Below are 24,849 nucleotides of genomic sequence, written 5' to 3' on the forward strand. Positions count from 1 at the left end.
TCTCATGACCTTGAGTCAAGAATCCCAAATCAAGAGTCGGGTGCTTAACCAACCAAGGCACCCATGTACCTCCAAATGTAATTATTTTATAAAGTCTAATAGTATCAGCTTCCTTTTTGAGTTGTGCTATCATATAGCTGACACCTCTGGAAGCAGGAATAGAAATCGATAGTACAACAGTTAGTAAGATGTTACTGAAACTTAATTTTCTGTTAATATATAGATAGTTTAGAGTTTTTCCTACTTCCTACAGATACCAACTTTTTTTAGATTGCAGCTAAATATTTCCTGTGATCTAAAACTCTATTTTTCTTGAGAAATTATCTTTTCAGTTACACAAGTTGGTGTGGTATCTTGAATAGTATATTTTAAAGCTAAGATATTCCATATATCATTTATCTTTAAAGAATTAAGTGAATTTTGTTTCTAAACTATCTTGCTTTCCGATGCTACATTTATATAACTTAGCATTCCCTCTTAATAAAGTGGTGATATTGAAAAAGGACATACTAATAATATTGGTAATAAGATTAAGTAGGCTTTGTATGCACCCTCGACTTAATTTCTTTGACAGTCAAATGCTGTTTGCTTTATCATTTGGAGGGCCAACATTCTCTTTAAATTTTTAATAGAATAGATGACTTAAGAGCTGACTTAGTACTTAATTGCTTATCTGAAAATTAGCAAATTTAGCATTCTTAGCATTTGTATTACGTTTAATATTTCTAAAGTGTTAGTTGTGTTTCTTAGTAGCTGCTGTATTCTCTCATTTTAATGGCTATGGAGACAATATTGGATGCTTTGCCTTGTAATTAAAGAAACATTGTTTCCTTATAATTATTGCAAGAGTGCATGGAATTTAAGTTGTGTAAATTTGTCTTTTGTAGAATATGCTGAATTTCTACATTGCAAAGGAAAAAAATTTACAGATTTTGATGAAGTTCGCCATGAGATTGAAGCAGAAACAGATCGAGTGACTGGAATGAATAAAGGCATTTCCTCCATACCCATTAATTTACGAGTCTATTCTCCACATGGTAAGGAAAATAACAAAATTCTAAACTTTTGTCCTCAAATATCTTTACATTAATTGACATACATTATTTGTGCAGAAGATGGTTTGTTCTCTTAAAAAGTACTGGGTTTCTAGGATAGTATTTGGATACTACCATAAATGGTATGGTCCAAAGAACTTACAGATTTATGGGAAGGCAGAAGAAGATGACTTTTAAAAGAATCAGAATTGAGTAAATCACTTAAAATTTTTCTTTATTTTAAACTCTTAGAATTTCTAAGAGATATGCATGAAAACTTCCAATTTTAAATATTTTCAGTTTTAGCAAGAATCTTAGAGGTACATGGATGGTACTGCGGTTGAATCTTCTCCTATTGGATTTTCTTATAGCCCTGTATATATCTGTTTATTCTCTTCCTGAGGAATCAACTATGATTTTTTTCAGACTATCAGAAGAAACTTATAAATTAGATAACCAGTTCATGGTATGTTATAGGGAATAGCCTCTATTCTGACTAAATTTTCAGTGGGGTAGATTTTCATCTTGGCACCACCCTTATGTGCAGAGAATAACAGCCAGGCTGCAGCTGGGGTCACTGACTCAGGGGTAGTTTCCTGCCCTCCTCATGGTATTCCATGAGTCTGGGCACATAGCCTGCAATAAGCTCATGGTACCACAAATAGCTAGGAGCTTTCCAGAAGGCTTAGTAGCTAACCCTCTCTAGATAATATGTGATGCTTTTGAAGGGGAGGACAAATCTTAACCTAAGAATTTTTATACAATTTGAAGGCAGTGTACAACACTGACAGACAGCATATGCACTTATTGTTCAGTGTTTGAATTATAACACACTAGTTACAGATATGACAGCTCTCTCTTAGATATGCAAATCAGTTTCTCTCAAATTATGTTAAAATAATTATTTGGCATAGTATGATCATGTCATCAAAATAAAGAAAGCTAACAAAGTCATTTTGTATTCTATGCTTTCTATTCTACACATGAGGTGGAGTTAACTTAACACAGTATATAGAGCTGAGCTTGTTTTACTTCCACTAAAGAGATTGATGAATTTTCATTATTGATATTTTTTTTTTTAGCATTCAGGGTATATGTAAATGTAAGACTCTTTTTTTCCACACAGTGTTAAATCTCACACTTATTGACCTACCTGGAATTACTAAAGTGCCCGTGGGAGATCAGCCACCAGATATTGAATATCAGATCAGAGAAATGATTATGCAGTTCATCACGCGGGAGAACTGTCTGATTTTGGCTGTTACCCCAGCCAACACGGATCTTGCAAACTCAGATGCACTGAAGCTAGCTAAAGAAGTTGATCCTCAAGGTGAGTATGTGGCCTTTAAGATGAAAGAGGATTAGTTTAAAATGTCAAGAGTTTGGGTATATTTCGTGGTAATACAAAGTCTCATAACTTAATTTCATTGTTAATTTAATTAGTCATTACTAATATTGTTAGATTTTTTTAACTGAAGATGCTGAAAGAAAAATAGTGGATATAGTCTAAACCTATATAAATACATGTAAGTTTAAGTGAAATCTAAGGAAACATATTTTTAATCCTTATGAACTACTTATTTTAAAAGTGAATAAAATAAACTGCTGATACAAAATTCAGATAGTCCCCCTAGTTCTTAAAACAATTGCCTGAATATACTCCCAGTGAAAACTCTTTCTGTTTCACGTATGTCTTGTTTCTTTAAAATAAGAAGCCTTTTTAATGCATGTAAAATATTTTTCTTTTATGTTTGAGAGAGAGGGAGAGAGAGAGAGAGAGAGGGAGGGAGGGGCATCGGGGGAGGGGGACAGAGGACCTAAAGTAGACTCTGCACTGACAGCAGAGAGCCTGATGTGGGGTTGAACTCACAAACCCATGAGATCATGACCCAAGCTGAACTCAGAAGCTCAACTGACTTAGCCACCCAGATGCCCCTAATGCATGTAAAATATTATTTAGCTTATAATTATTTGACATAAATACATATTATAAAAGCAGTGCTTATCTGTTATTGGTATTTTAGAATTCAGAAAAAGCTCTTATTTATGCTGATATTTTAATTTTTTTCTTTCTGGGAGCTGGGTAATAACAGTTTATCTTCAGAGACCTCAAAATGGGTCTATGTGTGTGTATGTCTGTGTGTTTAAAGTCATTACAGAAGGGCACTCAGTGATGTATCTTTTCAATGTGGCGATGCATGTTCTCCAATTCTAGGAATTATTTTTAATAACTCATTGCCCCTACTTTCCATGTTCTCTTAATTGGTATTAATATTATTAGCATGTTAGAACTCCTGGATTAACTCTCTTCAAAAAAACTCCTTTTTTTATTGCATTTCTTTGTTTCTATGCTCTACTTTTTGCAAAAGTTACTCAACTTTATCTTCAGCTCCTCTAATTAATTTTTCATTTCTGATATCATTTAAAAAGTCCCAACAGCATTTTCTCACTTTGTGATTGTTATTTTTATCGTTTGAAATAGCATCATCCTCTTGGCTTTGCAAGTATGCTATTTTCTCTAAAGATTTTAATGAGAATTCTTTTGAAACTTTCCTTGTGTAATCTACAATGTTTCTGAATCCATTTTTTTTTCTGGTCAGTTTTCTTGGTCATTGTATTTGATGTCAGATCTTATTTTTCCAAATGATTGGTGATCTTTTGCTGCTCATTCACTTACAAGACTAGAGCACTAATAAGCTGACAGAAATTCTATTTATATAGGAATGAGATTCATTGACTAATGGGCATTGTCATAGGGTGATTGGGCTGGCCATTTTGTTAGGAGCCTTCCTTAGCTGCTATTCGATGCTACAAGTATTTCCACCTGAGCTGGTCTATTATAAGCCTGATGTCCAGTGGTCTCAGACTGAAGAGGAAGAGTAGAGTTGTCAGGGGGACCTGGGGTGGTTCTCACTGTTTAGCATGTAGACTTTTAATGAATCCCTCTGTTTTTATAATGGCATTCCTAAAGGTCTTTTTTTTAATGTCTTAAAAAAATTTTACATTTATTTCTGAGAGAGAGACAGACAGACAGTGTGAGCAGGGGAGGGTCAGAGAGAGAGGAAGATACAGAATCTGAAGCAGGCTCCAGGCTCTGAGCTGGCTGTCAGCACAGAGCCTGACGTGGGGCTTGAACCCACGAACCACGAGATCATGACCTGAGCTGAAGGGGAATGCTTAACGACTGAGCCACCCAGGCGCCCCTAAAGGTCTTCTTGAGTCCAGAGTCCCTATATCCTCTTCTGAAAGTAAATTTTCAGTATTCTGCTGAGGTCAAGGAGGAGTAAACTATGTGGTTATGCAAGATAGAGAAAAGGGTCTGGAGGTCTAACAATATCATATAGACATTTTCAGCCAATTCTTCCATTTTCAACTCCTCTCACACCTTGGTCTTTGTGTGTTTAGTTCTTACACTTTCCCAGAGTTCTTCATTAGTGGTTGTTGTACTTCTTTGTGGCTTCCTCCAATATCCCTGACATTGGTGCTTGAAACAAAGGAGGTGGAGGTTACAGATAGCCAGATGAGGACCGTCACCAGGTCTCTCTTTCCAGTGTCAGTGATGTGGACAAGCCAGATTAGGGATTGCGGCTGGAGTCTAGTTACAAAAATGATACTATAACACCCCTGTCTCAGCAACCTTCTTTGTCCTATGAAAGAAAAAGCCATCAAAATCTGATGGGAACAGAGGTACACTTTTATTAGTGCAGCACGATCTAGCAAGTGCAGCATGATCACATTCCTAAAAAGTCCACACTAAACTGAGATGATACTTCATGGAGGAGTACAAATGATATCCCCTAATCTCTGATTCTACTTTCATTAGTCTTTGGTTTTGTCTCCTTGGAGGTAGTTCTTTTCTCAGATAGATTCTCCTCACAGGGGGCAAGATGGTTGCAGTTGCCTCTGCCTTATGTCCTCACAACTTCAAATATAGTAAAACAGCTAACAGAGGGTCTTTTAGTTTTATATATTCTGAATTTTATAAGAAATATAAACTAAAATAAAATTGGCCAATGAATATTTCTAGAAAATGTCCTCATTTCTTGAGACCGATTTAACATATTCATGTTATATTTAACTCTTTTTGTGTGGAAGGGATTATTTTTAATGTTTATTTATTTTGATACAGCATGCATGCGAGCAGGGGAAGGGGCAGAGAGAAAGAGAGAATCCCACGCAGGCTCTGTGCTGACAGCTGCCCTCAATACAGGGCTCAGTCTCATGAACCTGACCCAAAACCAAGAGTTGGATGTTTAACGGACTGAGCCACCCAGGCCCCCCTGTATGGAAGGGATTATTAATGGCAGTGACTATATCTCACTCCTCAGGTTCCTCAAAACAAGATTCATTTATAATCCAAAGCAATAACTCTCGTGTGATGGCATAACATCAGGTGGGAGTAATTAATGTTGGTGGAGGGAATCATCAGTTTACCAGAAAGAAATAAGTCTTTATAATCTCACTGATAGTATTAACAGCATGTTGTTACAGCATCAGTGAAATACAACATTAAGTTTCAGTCATGGATTGGTAATAGTATGCTACAAATCTGTATCCAGAAAGTTAAATTTGAATTTTTTTTCTAATATGACCCTGACTTATTTTATAAGCCTATTGTTATTAAGTAGTACTTAGAAATTGCCATCTAAATGTTCATGAACTTATCAAAATGAGCCTCATTTCTTGTGGTTCAGTAGAAGTCCTGCTTTGTCAAAGATAGGCCTTCATTACACCAGTTTTTCATATTCTATATGTGGTAGTTCTGAGGACAGATTTTTGTAAGTTTGGCAGATAATTGGCAGGTAATTTTTCAAGTAATTAATAATTTTGCAGGAAAGAGAAAACATTCAGTGCCACTGTATGCCATTTAGTTGTCTGACTGATTCCTTCATGGTGATTGCTAAGAAGGACAAATTAATCCGTTGCCTGAAGACTCTTAATAAGTATGATTCTTGGGTTAATTACTAAAAGTTCCTTGCTAGTCTCAAGGAACTTAATAATTTGCTTTCACATCCCTATTTAAATTCCGTAACACAGGGGCGCCTGGGTGGCTCAGTCGGTTAAGCGTCTGACTTCAGCTCAGGTCATGATGTTGTGGTTCGCAGGTTCCAGCCCCACATCGGGTTCTGTGCTGGCAGCTCAGAGCCTGGAGCCTGTTTCAGATTCTGTGTCTCCCTCTCTGCTCATGTTCTGTCTCTCTTTGTCTCAAAAATAAATAAACTATAAAAAATTTTTTTAAATTCCATAACACTGTTATGCTTGAGAACCCTGAGAACTATCTGTAGTTTGCATGGTGATCATGTCTCCCACAGAGATCTATTTTGGTGTGTTGCTATCCTGTGGCTTTGACTAGTCCTGAACATCACTGAAGCTCTAACGGGAGAGGGTGAATTCTTTCCCAAACCAGTAGAGTTCACATTGTATGTTTTCATTAGCGGTAGAAGAATTAATAGAGAAAGAAGAAGCTGGAAAGGCCTTAGAATATGGTGGAAAGGAATATGTTGTATTGGGATTGACAAATAGAGACTTTCTGTGTCTTTCTAGTCATTCTTTGAGTATTTTTAAAATATCTGACTCAGAGGTCTAGTTTTCCTTATAATTACAGCTTTGGTAAAAAAGCAGTGACATCAACTTTGGTTATTTAGGTATGTGTTGCTTAATTTGCACATGTTGGTAAAATTCCCAAATTTACTTCTGTTATTGATTTATAATTTCATTTCATTTTGCTTGGAGAACTTCCTTTGTAACATTTCAATCCTTTAAAATTTGAGACTTGTTTTATGGCTTAACATGTGACCTGTCCTGGAGAATGTTCCATGTGCATTTGAGAAGAATGTGTATTATGCTGTTGTTGGTTATAGAGTTCTATAGATACTTGTTAGGTCCATTTGGTTTATTGTGCTACTCAAATACTCTTCTTCTGTCTGGCTGTTCTGGTATTGAAATTGAGATATTTAAGTTTACCACTATTATTGATGAATTATCTATTTCTCCCTTCAATTGTGTCAGTTTTGCTTTATGTATTTTGGGACTCTGTTGTTAGATGCATTTATACTTGTTATGTCTTCTTGATGGATTGGCCTTTGATTATTACAAAATGTCCTTTTTTTGTGTCCAGTAACAATTCTTGTCTCAAAATTCATTTTGTTTGATATAAGTATAACCATTCCAACTCTCTTTTCGTTACTGTTTTCCAGGTTTATCTTTTTCCGTCATCTACTTTCAACCTATATGTGTCTTTGAACATGAAATTTGTCTCATGTAGACAGTGTGTGGTTGGATCATTCTTTAAAACCCATTCTCCCATATCTGCCTTTTGACCAGAGTATTAAATCCATTTCCATGTTATTTAATTACTGACAAGGCAGAATTTATATCTGTCATTTGCTGTTTATTTTCTGTATGTATTATGTCTTTTGTCTATTTCTTTATTAGGAGTAGAGAAATGATTTTTTGTTAAAAACATATTTTCTGCTGTACGATTTTAATTCCCTTGTCATTTATTTTAATATTTTAAAAATTATTTTCTTACTGGTTGCCATGGAATTATAATTAACATTTTCATTTCTAAGAATATAGTTTATACCAGTACAACTTAATTTCAACAGTCCACAAAAATTACCTCCTATATAGCCCCATGCCCTCCCTTTGCTATGTGCTTTTATTGTTATACAAATTTCATCTTTATACATCACATACCTATCAACATCACAACTATAGCAACAAATATAACTATTTCTTTATGCAGTTGTCTTTTAAATCAGAAAGGAGAAAAAAGAGTTATAAACCACTAATAATGCATTTATATTTTCTTTTAATTACATACCTACTTTTACCAGTGTTCTTCATTTATTTGTATGGATTTGAGTTACTGTCTAGTGCCCTTTCTTTTCAGCCTGACTCTAGTTAGTATTTCTTTTTTTTTTTTTTTTTTAATTTATTTCTAGGAGAGAGAGAGAGACAGCGTGAGCAGGGGAGGGTCAGAGAGAGAGGGAGTCACAGACTGAAACAGGCTCCAGGCTCTGAGCTGGCAGTCAGCACAGAGCCCGACGCGGGGCTCGAACCCACGAACCGCGAGATCATGACCTAAGCGAAAGTCGGACGCTTAACCGACTAAGCCACCCAGGCGCCCCTCTAGTTAGTATTTCTTGTAGGGCAGGCCGGCTAGTGTGGAATTCTCAGTTTTTATTTATCCGGGAATGTCTTAATTGCTCCTTAATTTTTGAAGGAAAATTCTTAGTGATAGTCTTCCTCTTCCCCCACCATTATTTGAGTATGTCATCTCATTACCTTGAGACCTCTGTGGTTTTCTGATGAAAAATCAATTGTAAATCTCATTGAAGACCCCCTTGAATATGATGGATATTTTCTCTCTTGCTGCTTTCAAGATTTTCTCTTGGTCTTTGAGAGTTTGATTATGATATGTGTAGGTGTGGATCTCCTTGATTTTATCCTTTTTGGAATTTGTTGGGGTTTGGGGATGTTTAGATTAATGTTTTTCATCAAATTTGGGACATTCTCAGGTGTTATTTTCTCAAGTATTCTTTTTTTATTCTCATCTCTGGCTATCATGAAGTGTATTTGAGTAGGCTTTATGTGTTTTACAGGTCTCTGAGGCTGTGTTCATTTATTTTCTTTATAGCTTTTTTGTTTTTCTTTTCCGTTTCTCGGGTGGGAGGAACCACCCCAACTGACGTATCTTCAAATTGGCTGATTCTTCTGCCTACTCAGATCTTCTGTTGAATCTGTCTAGGAAATTTTTTATTTTTATTATTTTAATTTTCACCTACAGAATTTCTATTTAGTTTTTTTTAAAAACTAATTCCATCTCTTTATTCTATATTTGGTATAATATTATTCTTGTACTTTAAAAAATTATGTAGATTTGGCATTTTTAAGTTCTTTGAACATAATTAAAATAGCTGATTTAAAGTCCTTGGCTAGTAAGTTCAATGTCTGGGCTTCCTCAGAGATACTTTCTATTGAATGGTTATTTCCTGTGTATGGACCATACTTTATTTGCGTATCTTGTAGCTTTTCCATTGAAAATAGGACATTTTAAGTAATATAATGTGGCAACACTCAAAAGTCAGATTCCTCTCCTCTTCCAATGTTTGTTTGTGTTGCTGTTGATATTTGTTTGCTTAGTAATTTCCCTGAAATAAATCTATAAAGTCTGTATTCTTTATTGTGTATGGGCATTAGAGCCTTTGCTCAATTTTCTTATTAGTCAGCTAATAACTGGACAGAGATTTTCTTAAGTTTACAAGGCAAATATGTCTCCCAGCATTTGGTGAAGGTCTTGATGTGAGTTTTGGAATATGCCTTCAATAGCAGGCTGCTTACAATTCTGCCTTAACTTTCACTTCCTGCTTGTGTAAAGGCTTAAGGTTAGCCAGAGGTGAGAGTCTGGGGTCTTTTCAGATCTTTCCTGAGAATGCGCACATCCCCAGGCATGCAGGTAGACTTTTAGATTCTAAATTGTACATATATACAAACCTCAGTGATCCTTATCGCCATCTCATTCCCTAGCTTTTCCTTGTAAGTTTTTGGTCAGCTTCTTCTGTCCCAATTCTTATTGCTGCTTGAAGTAGCTGTGATGTTAAATAATTGCCACTGTTTTTTGACATGTTTCCTGGGTAAAAGGCTATTGTGCTCAGTATACTCTGAGTCAGATCAAATTCAGAAAAGCTCTATAAATAGGTGTTTTCAGAGAATTGCTAGAGAGGGTAAATAATTACAGTTCTCTGAAAATGATATTTTTGGTGTATTCTAACCTTATTCTGTCCCCTCCATTGGCTGTTGGCTGCTAGTTTTCACTGTGATTTGGGGGATTTTCATTTTCAAGACTACTGTAGAGCTAAGGAGAGGGGAATGGGAATTGGAAAAGTTCAAACACCACAAATTCTTGCTGATCTCACTGAGATTCAGCCATTTTTGTTGAATAAATGCTCCTCAGTTTGGCACAAAAAACCATAAAATACCTCGGAATAAACCTAACCAAGGATACAAGAGATCTGTATGATGAAAACTATAGAAAACTTATGAAGGAAATTGAAGNCTCAGTTTGTTACAAACATTTGGTTAATTTGAGAGTTCTGAAAAAGTTGGTATTGACAATTTTTGCCAGTGTTCTTATTGCTTTATGGAGGAATAGCCTTCTCAGAGGTCCTTATACTATTCCATTTTTCTTCATTCTGATCTTTTGTAACTTTAATAATTGGGAAATTGTCATATAAAAGACATTTGCATTGGGATGCTGAGAGTAATCTGGTTGTGACATCTGTTACCCTGTTGGTCTTTAGGATTGATTTCACTGCCTATGCAGGTAGCCTGTTTTCACCACTTCAGCTTTCCTGAAGTTTTGCCTTTAGCTAATGATGATGACCTATTTAGATAATAGAGGGCCATTCTTTATTCAAGGTATCTGAAATATAATCTTATCCACCGAGGTACATAATTATATAGTTTTCTGAGAGATGATCTATTTTAGGAAGTCATGACTTTGTACTAAATTAAGCCTCTTTGACATAGATAGGCCATTTTTAACTGGGCAGGACTTGGGTATATTTGAATATATACTTGAGAAGTTTATGTTTGTTCAATGATATTAAAAATAAAACCTTTTATGAAACTAATATTACTATAATGCTGGGATATATTTATATATGTCTTATATTAAAACAAATGTAACGGTGAGTTATTCTCCCTGTATAGTAGAATGTAACACATTTGTGGCTAGAGAAAGCTCAAGCTTATCTTTTGTATCATTTGTGAAAAGTATTTTTACTGAATAAATGAGGATTTTTAGTAAAACTTTAAGGGGATTGGCTATACTATTTACAAGGTCAAATTCCTTGTCATTAGAATTATATAATGTTTTACATACATTTTTCCCTGTATCATTGTCTTAACATTTTAAAGTGCTCTTACATATTCTTAGTTTCACCAGAATACTATGAGGTTGGTTTGTTGAGAGGCTCTATTTTGGGATGAAAAGTTTATGCAGATGTTGGTGATTTACATTGTTGAATAACATGGCTGTGACCACATAGTGCACTTGTGGTAGCCCCTCCCTCCTCATCTACTACTCTTTCCACCTCATTAGACCGCTTCTCAATTGTTTTATTCATTGGTGTACATAAAAGAACAGAGAGCTTGGAAGCAGACCTGTCACTTCCCAGCTGTATGTCCTTGAGCAAGTCATTTAACTTCTTTGAGCCTTATTACCTCATCCAGAAAATAAAATGAAGTTATCATAAACCTTACCTCAAAAAGTTGCTATAATAAGATAAATTTATCTGGAAAGATAACTCTAAACTACTAACCGAATGCTAGAAATTATTTTCCTCTTGTAAAGATTCAAAGGACACTACTTTGTTATTTTATTGTACATAATTTATAGGGAATGAAAAACCTAGAAAACAATCAGTAGCCTTCTGAAACCCAAACTTCTGCCTGTACTAATATGAATTAATGAAGCTTCATAACACATAGAATTATAATAGAATTATTTTGAGTATTTTAATAATGTAACATAAAAATAAAAATATTTTCACATTCATTTGCAAATTATTAGATTAACTGCAGGTGAAAGAAGATTTTAGCTGGGTCAGGTTGGAGCTGGGGTAGGGTGGAAGGAGGGGTCTTTACTTTGGCTTGATGGGTTTAATGCACTGTGCCAGCTACCACTCATAGATTTAGAGTGAGAGGGCAGACTAGGATTCTGAGGGCAGCCTCACGATGGAGACTACATTGATTCTTCTAACAAACACTCCTGTAACAATTAAGAATTTCTACTCAGATACATTAAAAATTCAGTCACTGCCTTTGTTAGTTAGTTTACTAATTTCTTGCTCAGCAGACATTTATAGTTAATCTTTTGAGTTAGGTAAAGTGCTCATGGTCAGTAGTGTAAATTCTATATGCTGGACCACGTGGTAGGAAACTAGACTACATAGATGCTCACTATGTATTATTTTTTTAATGTTTATTTATTTTGAGAGAGAGAGAGAGAGCATGCACAAGCAGATAAGGAGCAGAGAGAGGGAAAGAGAGAAACCCAATCAGGCTCCATGCTCTCAGTGCAGATCCCAATGTGGGGCTCAAACTCATGAGTTGTGAGATCTTGACCTCAGCCAAAATCAAGTCAGGCACTTAACCAACTGAGCCACTCAGTCATATTTCTGATACATATATCAGCCTCTCAGTATATATTTCTGATAATTTTTGTACTCTCCACCATTAAAAAAAATAAGCTATTTGCTTGCATGGCATTTTTCCTTATGTGGAAGGACATAGATATTCCCAGAGAAAGGTATGCCAGAAGATCTGCTTTATGAACTAAACATTTTCATATTTTAGGGGGTCTAATTTGGTTCACAGAATCTCTCAGTTCAAGTGAAATGTGTTGTGTAGTAACACTGTGCCATATGTTTTAAACACAAGTATTCTGTCAAGCAGGTGACATTATTCAGTTTTATAGAGGAGGAACTGAGCTTAGAAAACTTGCTCATGGTCAAACAGCTGGTAAGCAGCAGAAACATGCTATAAGCCCACAAATCTCTGATACCATCTGGTCTGGGTTGCCATTGTATCATCTATCTTTCTCACACCAACTGTTATAAACACTTTTTCAAGGATAATAATGAATATATATTAGAATTTTATAAAACTGAAGTGAAACCTGTTTAATGAAGTATTATGGTACTAAACACAGTAAAACATTGCTAAAGTTACATTGAATTAGGTTTTGCCTTACAGTTCTTCTTTTGTAAGGCAGAAAGTTATTGGAACATCTCTGCATCAATATGTGTAAGAAATAGACCCCTTGGCAAACTTAAAAACTGAATTCCTAGAGCAAATATTATAACTACTGGGGAAATAATTGTTTTGGAAGAGTTCATGTTTATTCTCATATGAATGCTTTTTCATTATTTCCCAGAGCACTTAGTGAGCATTATCTGCAACTGGTTTCATGTGATTTTCATTTTTCATATCAGTTTTTAATGTGGCTACATTGCTTTAATTTTAAGAGATCATTTTAGTTGCTTGTTCATTTATTCATCACATAGTTAATGAGCAACTAGACCAGGCACCATTCTGAGCATCATGAGTAAATTGGTGAGCAAAACACAAATTTTAGGCTTATGTGGCTTATATGCTAATAGAGGGAAGAGATGACAGATAAACAATTGGTTTTTTTTTTAATTTTTTAAAAATTTTTAAATGTGTTTATTTATTTATTTTATTTATTTTTTTCTTTACAAATAGTTTATTGTTAAATTAGTTTCCACATAACACCCAGTGCTCATCCCCACAAGTGCCCTCCTCCATGCCCATCCCCCCTCCCCCCCACATCCATCAGTCCTCAGTTTTTGTCAGCATTCAAGAGTCTCTCATGGTTTGCCTCTCTCCCTTTCCCCCACCATTTCCGCCCTTCTTCTCCCCCTTGTTCCTCCGTCAAGTTCCTCCTAATCCTCCTATACGTGCAAACATATGATATTTGTCCTTCTCTGCCTGACTTATTTCACTCAGCATAACACCCTCAAGGTCCATCCATGTTGCTACACATGGCCAGATTTCATTGTTTCTCATTGCCATGTAGTATTCCATGGTATAGATAAACCACATCTTCTTGATCCATTCATCAGTTGATGGACACTTAGGCTCTTTCCATGTTTTAGCTATTGTGGAGAGTGCTGCTATGAACATTGGGGTACATGTGCTCCTATGCATCAGCATTTCTGTATCCCTTGGGTAAATTCCTAGCAGTGCTATTGCTGGGTCATAGGGGAGTTCTATTGTTAGTTTCCTGAGGAACCTCCACACTGTTTTCCAGAGGGGCAGCACCAGTTTACATTCCCACCAACAGTGTAGGAGGGTGCCCGAGATAAACAATTGTTTCAATATCAGGTTAATATAATGCCAGACAATGATAAGTACTATGAAGAAAACTAAATCAGAATAAGGGAAGAGAGAGGGATTAGGAATGCTATTTTAGACAATGGAAGAAGCACTTGAGCAGAAAACTGCTAAGTGAGGGAACAAGCCTGGTGAATATCTGGAGGTGGAACATTCCAGGTAGAGACAAGAGTAAGCACAAAGAACTGGAGTGGAACTGGTTTCATGTGTTAAGGAGCAGCAAGGAGGCCACTGAGGATGGAGCTCAGTGAGAAGAAGAGAATAGCAGGTTCTAGATTCAGAGACGTAGTAGGCAGGGCCCAGGTCATGTGGGCCCTTTTATGACGTCATGAAAACTATGTATTTGTTCCAAATATGATGAGCAGCCATTGGATGGTTTTGAATATAGAGTGACAAGATTTGATTTATATTTTCATAGGTCAGTCTGGCCACTATGAGAAGAAATGACTAAAAGGAGGACATGAATAGAAACAAAGAGATCAGGTAGATTATTCCTATAAAGAGATCTTGTGGGGAGATAGAGGATGTGGCTTGGAATAGAGAGTAATGGTACAGAGGGAAGGAGCTGTCAGAGTCAAGATATTTTTTGAAAGTAGATCTGAGAGAGCTGATGGCTCAGAGCCTGAAGCCTGCTTCAGATTCTGCATCTCCCCCCCGCCCCTCCCTTGCTTGTACTTTCTGTCTCTCTCAAAAATAAGTAAACATTTGAAAAAAAAAAAAAAAGAAAGAAAGTAGAGCTGAGAGTGTACTAATGGTTTGCTGTAAAAATCAAAACAAAAAACCCTTTGAAGACTGACTTCAAAGGTTTTAACCAAAGGAACAGGTTAAATGGTAACACCATTTGCTAAGATTGGGAATGTTAAGAGAGGAAAATGTTTGGGGAACTCAAGAGTTCTATTATGAACACGTAAAATTTGAGATATTTATTAAACAGGTAAGTAGTGATGTCAGAGACAAATTCAAGGGCGAGTTTCATGCTGGATTTAAGAATGTGGTAAACATCAGCCTAGGGGTGGTGTAGTGAATTGAACTATCTCCCCCAAAAGACACATCTAAGGCTTAACCTCCCATAACTGTGAATGTGTCCTTATTTGGAAATAGGATCTTTGCAGATGTAATTAAGAGTCTTGGGATGAGATCATCCTAGATTGAGGGTGGACCCCTAAATTTTCTCAGGGAGTGGAGATATAATATAGGATACCTGTGGGTGCCATAGATAGGAGAGAATTAGATTGTCTCTCTATTTTGACAGTAGTGAGGTATAGGATATGGATACAGATGAGGTTAGTTGATTAGATTGATTGGTAGGGAGAGCACTTTTTCATGTTGAGTTTGTTTTTTTTATGATGGTATAATACCCATCTATCCTGATAGGTTTTAATAGTCATGTAATAAAGACACCATGTTTACACTACTGTCCAACATCTGCATATTTTTATAGACATTGCTATACCCTAGCTGAACCATTCATCATAGAGACACTCACATTTTCTGTATAGAAAGCAGAGGTGTCAGTCCCAACAGTGGTATTGATTTATTGCTCGAGCATGAGTTCATTACCCATGGAGGCCCTCATTGTGCCTTTTATTTTCTGGGCACAGCAATATTTTAGCATCACCCATCAAACTTGTTGTCTACAATAGAGGACTGTTCAAAGGCCTCACTAGGGAGGCAAATGTGTCAAGAAATTCCCTTCATGGTGATTTATTTCACAGCAAATGAATTTCATTTCATGACCAGAGGTGTTCTATAGTATAAAAAATACTCTATGAGGACTGTAAGACCTCTGATTGGGAAGAGAGTACCATTTTCTTTTGAGATGAAATTTGTGAGTTGGGTCAGAGTTTTCATGAAGCTGGAGGCAGACTTTATTTTTTTTTCTGGAGTTGTGTTTAACCTACATCTTTAAGCTTCTGCCATTCAACAAGTCTCCCTCTTCAACCTGGAAAAAGTTAAAGTCCATGGGTTATGTAAGTTGATATTTATTGACCTTTAGCAACACTTAGCAGACATTTACTTTTCTGTCTGGTCATGGAGGTGCTGTTAAGTTGAACAGAAGCTTCAAGCTTCCAGGCATTAAACCAGTATTCAGAATATGGTGAATGTGTTTATAAAATGCAAATATAAGAGCAATCCATGGGGAAAAAAACCTATTTTTCAGGCAGTGTATCTTTCTCTGTAGGTATTCTTTCCCCCGAGTTGGATTCTCATTTTACCTTGAAATTCTTAGCATAAATATTTGACCATTTTAAAAATTAATAGATCTCAAATAATTGCATCAAGAGTTCAAATCCTACCTGATACTAATGGAATCAATTAATATGTGTGAAGATATCATTATTTAAGAAGAAATAACTCAGTGTGTATTTCATAGAAGCCATGTTTTAACTTCTTAAGGAATATATTTTTGAGCTTATTTCTAACATGAATGCAAATCCTAAAATCAATTAATTTTTTTTTCAAATGGACAAAGAGCTAAGAGCAGAGGCTAAAACAAAAGCATCTTTGGTCTTTGAAAAAGTTGATTTATATCAGTTCTCTTCAATGAATATATCTTTTAAATTGAGCATCACTATGTTCTAGGTTTGAACAATGTCTAAATTAGACAATCTACTCTAAACAGAGCATAGCCCTTAGGTACACATGATCTTGCAGTCCTGTGTGATCAAAACTTTGATAGGAGGCTTATGGAGTATATCATCATAGTATTATACTCTGAAGTCTGAGAATTACAGGTGCACATTTCAAATACACGTTACTATCTTGCGTTGTATATACTTGAAATTTAGAAGTTACATGCATATGCAATTTAAGTAAGTTTGCCAATTATATTAGAAATCAGCCCCTTTGCAGAGAGAGTAGTGCATCTGTAGATTGGTTAAATGGGATTGCCAAAGTGTACAGAACTTCTATTTCAGCTTTAAAAAGTTTGTTGAGTCTTAGAATTATATATAAGATTTATCTACATTTATATATATCATACATAATTCTTTATATTTATGTATAGATATAAAAAGTATGTTGACTCTTAGAATCAGAAACATGACCACAAAAATATTTATCTTATAGTCTTCAAAAAAGCATTTTTAATAAAAGTGTATGTTTTTTACATAGTATTTTTATTAGGAATAATAAAATGGCCTGGATTATAAAACTTACCGTCAAAACAAGTAGGTTTAGAACTTGAAAATGCATATGTATATGTAACATTTGAATTCTTTTTAAAAAATAGGAATAAAAGAGAAAAATTAGAGGACATTTTATAAAAGCAAATACATTGTTAAAGTGTTATTATTGTCATCACGATTTTATCAATGTAACAAGCCATGGAGATATGGATTCCTAAAAATGACACGTTCATCCCTTTTGCCACTGGGGGTCACTGTAAAGACATTGCTTGAAGAAATCTAAAATTTCCCAGGGTTGCTCTTTGTGAAATTTGAATGATATTTGAATGTGGAGAAAAACATTATTTATGGGAATGACTAAAATATAAGTAAGAAATCAATAAAACAACCTAACTTAATACCTAAAGGAGCTAAGAAAAGAAGAACAAAGCCCCGAACCAGTAAAAGGAATGAAATAATAAAAATTAGAGCAGGAAAAAAAAATGAAAAAGAGACTAGAAAAATATAGAAAATATCAGTGAAATCAGGTACTTGGAAAAGATTAATAAAATTGATAAACCTTTAGCCAGATTCATCAAGAAAAAAGAGATAGGTCTCAAAAATAAAATAAGAAACAAAGGAGAAGAAATAATAACCAATACCACAGAAATAAAAAGGATTATAAGAGAAGAGGCTATTATGAAAAATTATATGCCAACAAACTGGACAACCTACAAAAAATGGAAAAATTCCCAGAAATACATAACCTTCCCAAAACTGAATCAGGAAGAAATAGAAAATTTGAACAAACCCATTGTTAGCAATGAAATTGAATTATTAATTTAAAAAATTCCAAACAAACAAAACTTCAAGACCAGATGGCTTCACAGGTGAATTCTACCACATGTTTAAAGAAGAGTTAATACCTGTCTTCTCAGAGTGCTCCAAAAAATAGAAAAGGAAGGGATGTTGCCAAGTTAATTCTATGAGGCCAACATTACTTTGATAATAAAACCAGATAAATACACCAAAAACAAAGAAAACTACAGGCCAATATCTCTGAACATAGATGCAAAAATCCCCAACAAAATATTAGCAAACCAAAATCAATAATACATTAAAAAAATCATTCACCATGATCAGGTGGGGTTTATTTCAGGGACATAAAGGTGATTCAGTACTCACACATCAATCAATGTTATACATCACATTAACAAGAGAAAGGATAAAAACCATGTGATTACCTCACTAGATGCAGAAAAACCATTTGATAAGGTACAGCATTCACTCATGATGAAAACTCTCAACAAAATAGGTTTAGAGGGAATATACCTCAACATAATAAAGGCCATTTATGAAAAGCACACCACTAATATCATAGTCAATGGTGAAAAAACCAAGAGCTTCTCCTCTAAAAACAGAAACAAGACCAGGATGTTCGCTGTCACCACTTTTATTCAATATGGTATTGGAAGTCGTAGCCACAGCAATCTGGCAAGAAAAAGAAATAAATGGCATCTAAATTGGTAAGAAAGAAGTAAAAGTGTTACTATTTGCAGATGATGTACTATATATAGAAAACCCTAAAGAATACACACACACACACACACAAACACACACACACACACAGACAACCCCTACTAGAACTGATACATGAATTCAGTAAGGTTGCAGGATACAGAACTAATATACAGAAACCTGTTGCATTTCTATACACTAATAATGAAGTAGTAATTAAGAAAGTCCCATTTACAATTGCATCAAAAAGAATAAAATACCTAGGAATAAACTTAACCAAGAAGGTGAAAGACCTGTACTCTGATAACTATAAAATACTGATGAAAGAAATTGAGGATGACACAAACAAATGGAAAGATATTCCATGCTCATGGATTGGAAGAACCAATATTGTTAAAATGTCCATACTACCCAAAGCAATCTACAGATTTCATGCAATCCCTATCAAAATACCAATAGCATTTTTCATAGAACTAGAACAAATATTGCTAACATTTGTATGAAATCACAAAAGACCCTTGAAGAGTCAGAGTAATCTTGAGAAAGAAAAACAAAGCTGGAGGTATCACAACCCTAGATTTCAGGATATACTACAAAACTGTAGTAATCAAAACAGTATGGTACAGGCACAAAAGCATAGATCAATGAAACAGAACAGAAAGTCCAGAAATAAACCCATGCTTTTATGGTCAATTAATTTAGAACAAAGGAGGCAAGAATATACAATTGGAAAAAATAGTCTCTTCAACAAATACTGTTGGGAAAACTACACAGCTACATACAAAAAATAAAACTGGACCAGTTTCTCATATCATACAAAATAAACTCAATGGATTACCTCCTACAAAAATAAACTCAAAATGTTTACAGCTCTAAAGGTGAAACTTAAAACATTAGAATTCTTAGAAGAAAATACTACAGGAAGTAATTTCTTTGACATTGACCATAGAAACATTTTTGGCAAGGAAAACAAAAGCAAAACTTAAACTATTGGAACTATACCAAAATAAAAATCTTCTGCACAGCAAAAGAAAACATCAACAAGATGAAAAGATAATATACTGAGTGGAAGAAGTTATTTGCATATGTTACAGTTGTTAATATCCAAGATGTATTAAGATCTTACACAACTCAATGCCAAAAACCAAATAATCCAACTAAGAATGGGCAGAAGTTAGGAACAGACACTTTTCCAAAGAAGACATACAGATGGCCAACAGACACATGCTCAGCATCACTAATTATCAGAGAAATGCAAATCAAAACCACAATGAGATACCACCTCACACCTGCAAGAATGACTAAAATCAAAAAGACAAGAAATAACAAGTGTTGACAGGGATATGGAGAAAAATGAACCATCATGCACTGTTGGGTAGTCAAATTGGTATAGGGACAGGGGAAAATGTTATTCGGTTTCCTCAAAAAATTAAAAATAAACTCACCATGTGATCCAGTAATTCTACTACTGAGTATATTTACCCAAGGAAAACAAAACCATTAATTTGAAAAAAAATATATGCACTTTCATGTTATTGAAGTATTATTTACAATAGTCAAGATATGCAAGCAACCCAAGTGTCCACTAATGGATAGTGAAAATGTAGTATATATACACAATTAAATTTACTCAACCATAAAATTGAATGAAATCTTGCCAAGTGCAACAACATGAATGGAACCAAGGAGTATAATACTAAGTGAAATTAATCAGACAGAGAAAGACAAGTATATGATTTCACTCACTTGAAGAATTTAAGAATTAAATGAGCAAAGAAAAAAAGAGACAAACAATAAAACAGACTTTTATTTATTTTAATGTTTATTAATTTTTGAGAGAGAGAGAAAATATGAGTGGGAGATGGGGAGAGACAGAGACAGAATCCAAAGCAGTCTCCAGACTCTGAGCTGTCAGCACAGAGCCCAATGTGAACTGACAAAATAAGAGATCATAACCTGAGCAGAAGTTGAATGCTTAACTGACTGAGACACCCAGGCACCCCAATAAAACAGACCTTTAAATACAGAGAGTAAACTGGTGGTTACCAGAGGGAAGGTAGTTGGGGGGAAGGGATGAATGAAATAGATAAAGGGGATTGAGAGATACAAACTTCCAGTTACAACATAAATAGGTCACAAAGATGAAAAGTACAGCATAGAGAATATAGTCAATAAGATAATAATAATGTTGTTTAGTGACAGATGGTCACTAAACATATAGTTTAGTGACTATACTTATCTGTGGTAAGCATTAGGTGATGTACAGAATTGTTGAATCATGCTATTATACACCTGAAGCTAATATACCACTGCAAGTTAATTACACTTCAATAAAAAAAGTAAAAAGAAAAAAAGCAAAAAGGTAGTAAAACATATTTTTCCCTTGATTGTAATTGCATACTGGTGATATGAATCTTTTTTTTTCTCAACAATTCTCTTTGTGTTAATACATGGATGAATGTTGCATTGCTAGTCATGTCTTCCTTGTTCCAAAATTCAAAGACAATTAAAACACAATCAATAGTAACCTGTGCAATTAAATCTGACTCCTGAATTCTGATAGGATCATGAGCATGTAACATTCCCATTAGCGTAATAGCTTTATAGAAAGTTGCTACAGAGACATATTCTATAAGCCATTCTCTGAATGTTATCTTAATCAGATCTATATAGTTATTTTGTGGGCAGTATAAATCAAATATGGCCATTAAATAAAAACAAAACTCTTCTAAATTTTTGTAAGGACTTCATTTTCCCTGTCTTTCCCTTTCCTTCCTCACCCCACCCCCCGCCCAGCCTACCTCCTATCCTCTCTCTTCCTTCCTTTTTTTCTTCTCTTTGTTCTTTCTCTCCAACATTTCTTGAATGCTTGATATGATCCATGAGTAGAAGAACTATTTCTTCCACAGAAACAAGAGTGAAATAAGAAAGTACATGCATATAAAGGTTAATTTATAGATATCTGGAGAGGCATTTGAAGACTTTATTGCCTGTTAACACAGATTTTTCTAAGTCAGAACAAGTCTATTGGCTGAGAAAGAACTGGGAGTGGGGTGAGGAAGGAGGATAGGAGAGGCCGGGGTTGCGTAAGATGTTTGCAAGGAGAGGTATTCTGAACAGCCACTGTGGAGAAAGGAAAAGGAGAAAGTGGCCCAACAGCAAAGAACTCCACTGAGGTCAGAGTCGATCTGCACCAAGCTTCAGGCTTGTGTGATTCCCAGAAACACTTGGCGGGAAGGGGGTCAACAGAGGCAAATATTTTGATTACTTTTGGGTTAGAATTTTGAAGGGTTAGTTGGATGGAAGACAAAATGGGCAAAAGAGTTAAGGATATTGGAAAAATAATAATTGGGGAGCTGGACTGTAAAATCCCTCCAAGAAGGGAAGAAAATGAAGCCAAAAAAAGACCTGTAAATTTGGGGGGAAATGGGTGGTTCAGTGATGGAATTCTGCATGAGATTGGAAATAGCAATGCATTATTCATAGTAAGTGAATAAAAGTATTGGAAGACTAGGAGTTTGTGGTCTGTATTGGAGCTTATGATTTACAGCTGGAACAAGTTCAGGTTATAAATATCCAGGATGTGGTCATGGAAGGAAATTGCTAAAATGGCATGCAGGTGAAAATCATTGAAAAGAAGAGGTCGAGAGACTCAAAACATCAAGAGAACTGGATACATCATCCTCACATACATTGATGCCACCCAGATAATGGTGGACGTAAGGGTAGTAAGAAGTACCATGATTCTAAAACCTTCAAAAAAGTGTGTGTGTGTGTGTGTGTGTGTGTGTGTGTGTGTGTGTGTGTGTGTAAGATGGATGTCTCAACATTTGGTAGAAGACAGCAACAAAGTGTAATAGAGGGTGCTGTATCCAGATGATGTAAGTCTCCAAAGCAATGTTTTTTTGAGAAGGTAGAAGATTTTGGTTTGGAGCAGCATTGAGGATTAAGAAAACTTTATTAACTTTCATTCTCTTTTCCTCCAACCCTGGGCTCTGTGGAGCCTGGGAAAATATGCAGTTTACAGTTTCCACCTGAGAGACATGAAGGAGAGGTCTGGGTTTAAATGAAGGCAGAGGTGAGAGTTATTGTTTAGACCAGGGCATGAGTGTGTTGGTATAATTTGATGACAATAAAGATGGTTCCAGATGGCACAGTGAACAAGATTGGCACAAAGGCAGCAAGGGGAAGAAGCAGAGAGTGTGTTGGAATTAAGGTACATGCTGTTCTGCTGAAATAACCAAGAAATGTTCTTAAGAAACCTTGCCTTAATAAGAAATTATATTAATAAAAACATAAGACATATACAATTATATTTTAAAGCAGTGCAGCCTAGTGGATAATAGCAGAATCTCTGGAGTCAAACTGCTTGGATTTAAATTCTGGCTCTACAACTTACTAGCTGTGTGATCTTGGGCAAATTTCTTATATCTATCCATGCCTGAGTTTCCGTATCTGTGAAATGGGGATAAGAATAATACCTTCTTTATTAGATTGTTATGAATTTAAATGAGTAAATGTCTGTAAAGTACTTAGAAAAGTGCCTGTCACAGAATAAGCTCTATAAAAACATTACATAAAATTAATTTCCTTCATTGGTTAAAAAGTGGGTTTGTGGCTGTTGAGTTTCAGACTTGCAAAGTCATTTTTTACTGCAGGAATTTCTGTTGTAAAAGACCTTAGAAAATCCACAGATAGTTGTTATATTTTCAGGAGTGTATAGATGCTAAATTTAAATCTCTCTCAGCAAAGTTAACCCTTGCTGTCCACTTCCTTCTTGCCTGTCTTTTCTTATGGTTGTCAACATTATCACTTGTGAAAGGTTCCTTGCATTCACATGTTGTCTTTATAACCCATTATGATACACCACCCATTCAAAAAGCAGTTGTATTACTTATGTAATTGTGTGCACGTGTGTAAACCACAATTTCTGGTAATGGTGTCTCTAGCTGTCTATATAATGCAAATCATGTTCCCTATTCAGTAGGTCCCAGCAGAGCAGAAGGCCTTAATGGAAACTTTTGCTGTGGGAGAAATTCTTGTTCAGAGGATCTTGGATTTGGTTTGATAGTGAAGGGTTACATTACAAAAGAGCAGTCTGGTGGCTTTCAACTAGTCCCAACTTAACTAGCTAGGATTCCAGTTAAAAGAGTGTCCATTCTATGCTGTTGCCAATAGAGTTCCTGGATGGTGTTCTGGGCCAGAGCATTTTGTGGTCAGCAGTCAGCAGTTTGAGTTATCTGTTCAGGATGCCAAATAGATTGCTAAGGACTGTGTGTGGAGCATGATTAGTTGTTGTCTACAGTAAAAACTGTATGAGAAAGGTAAGGGTAGGAAATATCTAATAGCCCCAGGACCATGCAATGACAGAATCCTGCTGGGCAGACACTGTGAAGACTTCCAGGTACTACCCTGGTAGTGAAAGAAGTTTCTTGATTAAATCCTGGGTGTGCTTGGAGGAATGTCTGGTATATAGTCCATTTGTTCTCCCAGGACTCCTCCTTCTGGCAGTTTGTTCTTTGTCTGTTACCCTCTATGACAAATCTGACAAATATGAAGTGGAAATGAGGGATTTTGACCTACTCAGGAGATGCACAGCTTTTACATCCTGCTGTCTACTTGTAAACACTTGGGGCCATAAATGTTGCTTTAAAGACTAATATTATCAAAGTCTTCTTTAGGTCAAGCTTTTTGTTTCTTTGGGAATACAGTTTCTTTAAAAACTCAGTAAGCTTAATTATCTGCTTCTAGTTCATTCCATGTACAAATAATTCTGTGTACAAAACTTCCTAGACGTAAATCCTAAATATACTATTTCTTTGTTTTCTTACCACCAGTACCCTTCTCCCAACCCCTTTCTTTCTCTGTCAACTTACTGGGGTTACCTTGAAGGTACCTGAGACTATAGGCTTGGATGGGGGTTATGCATTTTAAGTATAGGGTTTGATGAGTTTTGACGAATATATACACTCACGCAACTACCACCACAATGAAGATAAAGAATATTTCCATCACCTGTAAATATTTCCTCATATTCCTTTTCATCGTTTCACCCTCCCCTCCCACTCCTTGCTGTGGGAGACTACTGATCTGCTTTTTGTCACTATAAATTAGATTTGTCTTTTCTAGAGTTTCATATACAGTGGAATCATATGGAAAGTACTGTTGGTGCCCAACTTCTTTTGCTTAGCATGTTTCTTGATATTCATCCATGCTGCTGTATTTTTCAGTAGTTCATTCTTCTAAATTGTTGAAGACTATTTCAT

The 24,849-nt window shown here is 35.5% G+C and overlaps 1 protein-coding gene across 7 annotated transcripts in view; it reads left to right on the forward strand.

The window, feature by feature from the left end:
* Nucleotides 1-24,849, forward strand: part of DNM3 (dynamin 3) — a 584,407-nt gene that overhangs the window by 143,621 nt on the left and 415,937 nt on the right. For all 7 annotated transcript variants that reach the window (XM_077755999.1, XM_077756002.1, XM_077755998.1 and 4 more), the window contains exons 3-4: nucleotides 888-1,037; nucleotides 2,161-2,364. In XM_077755999.1, the coding sequence (XP_077612125.1) occupies nucleotides 888-1,037; nucleotides 2,161-2,364 (354 nt within the window). The remainder of the gene's footprint in view (nucleotides 1-887; nucleotides 1,038-2,160; nucleotides 2,365-24,849) is intronic.

This window comes from Crocuta crocuta, unplaced genomic scaffold (assembly GCF_008692635.1).
Source record: "Crocuta crocuta isolate KB4526 unplaced genomic scaffold, BGI_CrCroc_1.0 scaffold122, whole genome shotgun sequence".
NCBI classification, from domain to species: Eukaryota; Metazoa; Chordata; class Mammalia; order Carnivora; family Hyaenidae; genus Crocuta; species Crocuta crocuta.